The following is a 6,000-nucleotide window of genomic DNA, read 5'->3' as shown; positions in this document are numbered from 1 at the left end:
AATTCCATCAAACAATTTCTCCAGAAAACAAGCACTTACAATCTTATAGGATGAACTTGTCATTCCTTTATTGTTGGGATAAAGAGATGGTTGTGAATTGGTTGTGTTTCTTTTTTTTGCTGCAGGGTCCAATGGGACCAAAAGGCGACAGAGGAGACCCAGGTCCTTCCGGTTATGGAATTAAGGTATGGTCAAAGTGCAATCACCGTTTGTTATGAAGCTCATAGCTGTCCTCTCCGCAGGGTGAGAAAGGTGAACCAGGTTTAGTAATAGGTCCCGACGGGAGTCCACTCTTTTCGGACGGGCGAACTGGGTTGAAAGTGAGTACCGCTGTTCTTGATTGTCTGCATTTGTTTTATTTGTCTTTAAATAGATTGACTCCTCATATTTGCTTTGTTTTCCGTATGCTTCTATCATGCATGTAGGGAGACAGAGGCTTTCCTGGACCCGTCGGACCACCGGTAAGCATTTACACGTTTTATGAAAGGGAATAAGCGGTAGAAAATGGATGGATGGATGGGATGATCTCTTTAACCTTGTGCAACCCTCGGTCCCAAAATGGGTGTAACATTATGTGATATGATTGTCCGGTTTAAGGTTAGTGGTCTGACATTTTGTTTTTTAGCATTGTTTTTGATTGCAATATTGATTGAATAGGATATAAAAATAAAGTATGCACACATTATAACTGCTATTTTTTTAACGGAATGTAACTATTGTATATTTTCATGCTTTTTTCACAAAACACAAAATAACCCCATTCTTGCCAATTGAAAAACAAGAAAAAAATGGTTTTGGTGTAGTTAAGCCCATTAGCCACCGGATGACAACATAAAACCATGAGCATAATTCTCAGAGCTTTGATAAGCGTAAATGAGTTAAACTCAAATGTCTTAGGCAGGTATATATAACATTGCAGATATATATATATATATAAATATAAATATATATATATATATATATATATATATATATATATATATATATACATATATATAAACTCAACCTCTCCCTGCTTACTGTCTCTCACAATCTAGCTCAGTAGGCGGTGTAAAAATAATATGTTTTACTTGTATCAAAACCAATTTAGTCATGAATTATTGAGCTGTTTGGACTGTAATTACTCAACCTCAAATATTCTACTCTGCAACTTATTTTTAGAAATAATGCAGCAATAATGCATATATATACAGTATATATAAAATTAGATAAAAATTAGATTTGATGTATATATATATGTATATATATATATAAACATACATACACATATATATGTATGTAAGTACATATTTACATGCATATACAGTACGTATATACATACATATGTGTATGCATATACATATATGTAGCGCCAATAAACTTTAAGGGCACTGCCTTTTCGTGACGGCCAAATCACATAATATCTTCGGCTTTTGACACACACCCATGAATGCAAGCCGTACTTGGTCAACAGCCCTACAGGTCATACTGAGGGTAGTCGTATAAACAACTTTAACACTGCTACAAATATGCGACACACTGTGAACCCACACCAAACAAGAATGACAAACACATTTCGGGAGAACATCCGCACCGTAACACAACATAAACGCAACAGAACAAATACCCAGAATCCCTTGCAGCTCTAACTCTCCCGGGACGCTACAATATACACCCTCCCACCACTCCCAACCCTCCAATCCCGCCCATCTCAACCTCCTCATGCTCTCAAAATTCCAAGCTGATATTTTTAAGCATGTTAAAAAAAAAATAATGCACTTTGTGACTTCAGTAATAAATATGGCAGTGCCATGTTGGCATTTTTTTTCCATAACTTGAGTTGATTTATTTTGGAAAACCTTGTTGCATTGTTTAATGCATCCAGTGGGGCATCGCAACAAAATTAGGCAAAATATTATGTTAATTCCACGACTGTATGTATTGGTCTCATTTAATATCGGAATCGGTAATTTAGAGTTGGAAAATATCGGCAAAAAAGCCATTATTAGACATCTCTAATTACAGTTAAATAATTGGTCAGATATCGTATCGGTCGAATGTGACATTATTTTAAGTGGTTCACATATTTTAAAACATTTGAATTTGAGTTTTGGCAGAAATTTGTCATTAACATGTGTGGTGTTTTTCCAATGTAGGGACGATATGGACCTGCTGGATCAAAGGGTGAAATTGGAATGCCTGGAAGACCTGTGAGTAAACACTATGACTATGACATCGTTTAAACATATTTTAAACGTACACATTGTACACAGTATTTGTTTACCAGTATATCACCATGCTTACATTTATTAGTTTATTGATTTTTGTAATATTTATAGCAATATTGATTTGGATTCTTTTAGGGTCGCCCTGGTGTAAATGGATACAAGGGTGAAAAAGGAGAGCCGTCGGTAGGCTCTGGCTACCCGGTAAGTGAATTTCTTACTTTCTCTACCACTGCAAGAACTGATCAGTTGTTCCTTCCAGCTCAGGTCTAAATGTCTTTAAATGAAAAACATATACATATTGTTATTTTTTTGCTAGTTCTGTCCTATTTTTTTCATATAACCGGGAATCATTTGGCATTTACATTCATTATCAGGGTGTTCCCGGCCCACCTGGACCACCTGGACCTCCGGGACCAGCCAGTCCTTCCGATCGCTTCAATGTGAGTAACCAAACCATTAAAATCAACAACGTCCAACATTTCTTTCTACTGGTGGTATTCATTCATCAACATCTAAACATGCAACTCTCTCTTACAGCGCTACGATGAAAGCTCCAGAAACTATCCAGGTATGAAATGTTCCCAAACCTAGGGCTGAACAATCAATCGAATTTTGATTTCCATTCCGATTATGGCTTTTCACGATTATGTGAATATAATAATCGAAAAACAGAGAACGTCTAATTAGAAGTTTGGGATCTCACCATGGTTGCTACTTTTTATTTGACACCAGAATGCCTAAGTAATTATTATTAAAGTCAACAAAAACAGTGATTTCCGCATTCACGCATTGGCGGGCCGTGCGTTTCCCACCTAGGCCTTCCGTGATGACCGACTTTGATGATTACCTCTCAAAATACCATAATGGATGTCACCAAATGACCATTGCTGGAGAAATACTTTACAGAAACACTTTTAAGCACCACTGAGTATTTGACCACCTCAACAGTGTACAAAACGGGTTATTATCGGGCGCATTTAAAAATCTATAAACCAATAAAAACATATATTATGTCAGGGGTCGGGAACCTTTTTGGCTGAGAGAGAGCCAAGAAGCCAAATATTTTAAAATGTATTTCCGTAAGAGCCATATAGTATTTTTTTAACACTGAACACAACTAAACGCGTGCATTTTTAAGTAAGACCAACATTTCTAGAGTATAATAGGTCTTTTATTCTTTGTAATAACATTGTTATTCTGAAGCTAACTGTGCAGCGAAGCAGGGTGTTGCCAGGACGGGCCTCAAATTCAGCGACAGGTGCATAGAAGGCCCACCTGGGCCTTTTTATCCGATCACCTGTTGCTGCGTTATAAGCAGCAGCCAAGAGGAGAGACGGGCTTGGGGCTGGAAACCAAAGCGCGAGCGAGAACGAAAGAGAAAAAGACAATTGCTCGAAAGCAACTGAGAGACTTATTGAAAAATAAAACAATATGTCAGTGCTTGGGGGTCTAAAGAACCCCCTGGAGGGCAAGCCTCACACTAACCAATAATAAATAAATGACTTCTTACCAACTTTTTGAACATAAAAATGCATAACAATATTTAATATTTTGAACGTTATTTTTACCACTGTGATTAGAAAGTGGAATTATTCATTATTTATCGTGTTAAGCAATGTCAGCTGGGATTTATCCAAGAGCCCGATGCAGTCATCAAAAGAGCCACATCTGGCTCGCGAGCCATAGGTTCCCTACCCCTGTCTTATGTGGTACTGTCAAAATAAAAATTGCAAAAAATATATGAAACGTTAAAAAATACAGAAATAAAATATTTGAACTCACAATTTGTAGCACCCATTGGAAGTGGTACCCCTCACAATCCGTTTATTCGAGTGGAAATGGCGAGCATTTCCCCATTTCATTGAAAGGTTGGCCGACATTGTCTCACAAGATGGAGTTTCTCTTTAAATATCCTTCTTGAAAACGGCCTTGCAAATATATATCTGCCACCTAATCAACCTTTTGTTTTCCTTTTTTGTGGGTTAAAAAAGTGAGTATCTGTGATTTCTCTGCTAGCAAAACTTTTTGCTTCCCTCTAAATTGCAACTTGTGAACGGATACTTACTTTGGAATGACTAGTGAGTATCCAATCACAGTCTCGTTAACATCAGCCTACCCAGATAGGCTACTGTCAACAACGTGTGATCTGATTGGTTTCTTTCTAAATTGCAACTTATTATTGATACATTTACACAATTATTATGCTTTGACATAAAATGCTGGTCAAAATTTTCCAAAGATGTATTGCACCAATTTTTTCGCATTTTAATGAAAAACATTTTAATGAACACAAAAAGGCCGCACTCGATTGTGGTTAAAAAAAAAAAAGTGTGAAAGGTAAAAAATACAATTACAAACCACCCAAAAATATTTTTTTAGTTTTTTTATATTGCTATTGTTGTTTAATTTTTTTTTTATTGCTAATATTATTATTTTATTGGTGTAGTTTATTTGTTATTCATTCACATCCATTTACTTTTTAACTTTTTTTTAATAGTTTTGGTCATACATCAAATACTATTTTTTTCAAATAATTAATAATCGTGTCTACTATATACCGTACTTCCTTGAATTGTCGCAGCGCCTGCCTTGAATTACTGCCGGATCAAACTCGCTTCGCAAAATAATTAGCACATGCTGAGTGTTACCGCCTGGTCAAACTCGTGACGACACGAGTGACACTTCCCCGTCATCATTTTCAAAATGGAGGAGGCTGATCTCAATACCGGTAATTTGAAATCGCATAAAGGGAAGAAGATTAAGAGCTATTCAGTAGGATTTAAGGTCCAAGCTTACATCACACTCAAATTTTTACTGCATGCCTTTGGTAAGTGCCGGAGTGAGAAGCGGTTTTAAAATGATTAGCACATGCTTACTTTTACCGCATGCCTTTGGTAAGCACAGGAGTGAGAAGAGGTTTTAAATTAATTAGCGCCCCGGCGCTAATTCTAGGGAATACGATAAATCTAAATAATTGTGATTATTATTTTTGTCATAATCGGCGGCACGGTGGGACAGGGATTAGTGCATGTGTCTCACAATACGAACGTCCTGAGTAGTTCTGAGTTCAATCCCGGGCTCGGGATCTTTCTTTGTGGAGTTTGCATGTTCTTCCCATGACTGCGTGGGTTCTCCCCAAAAACATGCACCTGGGGATAGGTTGATTGGCAACACTAAAATTGGCCCTTGTCCGCCTGAATGCATCCGAGATAGGCTCCAGCACCCCCTGTGATACCGAAAGGGATAAGCGGTAGAAAAAGGATGGATGGATGGATTTTTTGCCATTATGGTCCAGCCCTCCACCAACCACACTTGTTTGAATACCAACATCCAGACTAAATGAGGTACAATATAAGGAGATCCAACTGTAAAAGATAAAAAAAAAATGTCTCATACTTAGTTATTCAGTGCACAAGTAACAAGAAAATAGTAACTATAAACTTATGAATTGATTTACGTGGACCACCGATTTAAAGGCCTACTGAAACCCACTACTATCGACCACGCAGTCTGATAGTTTCTATATCAATGATGGAATATTAACATTGCAACACATGCCAATACGGACGGTTTAGTTTACTAAATTGCAATTTTAAATTTTGCGCGAAATATCCTGTTGAAAACGTCGGTTTGATGACGTCTCGGATTGTAGCAGACATTTTTTTCCAGCCCGATCCCAGCTATAAGTAGTCTGCTTTAATCGCATAATTACACAGTATTCTGGACATCTGTGTTGCTGAATCTTCTGCAATTTGTTCAATTAAAAATGGAGACGTCAAAGAAGAAAGATGTT

General features: G+C 37.2%; 1 protein-coding gene across 1 annotated transcript in view; it reads left to right on the top strand.

Moving 5' to 3' along the window:
• The window catches only part of col18a1a (collagen type XVIII alpha 1 chain a), a 225,195-nt gene that overhangs the window by 194,824 nt on the left and 24,371 nt on the right, over positions 1-6,000 (top strand). The window contains 7 exon segments of the mRNA XM_061918426.1: positions 126-185; positions 243-320; positions 426-461; positions 2,136-2,189; positions 2,343-2,408; positions 2,582-2,647; positions 2,745-2,775. Coding sequence (XP_061774410.1) covers positions 126-185; positions 243-320; positions 426-461; positions 2,136-2,189; positions 2,343-2,408; positions 2,582-2,647; positions 2,745-2,775 — 391 coding nt within the window.

This window comes from Nerophis ophidion, linkage group LG13 (genome assembly GCF_033978795.1).
Source record: "Nerophis ophidion isolate RoL-2023_Sa linkage group LG13, RoL_Noph_v1.0, whole genome shotgun sequence".
NCBI lineage: Eukaryota > Metazoa > Chordata > Actinopteri > Syngnathiformes > Syngnathidae > Nerophis > Nerophis ophidion.
This window is presented reverse-complemented; position numbering and strand designations above follow the sequence as displayed.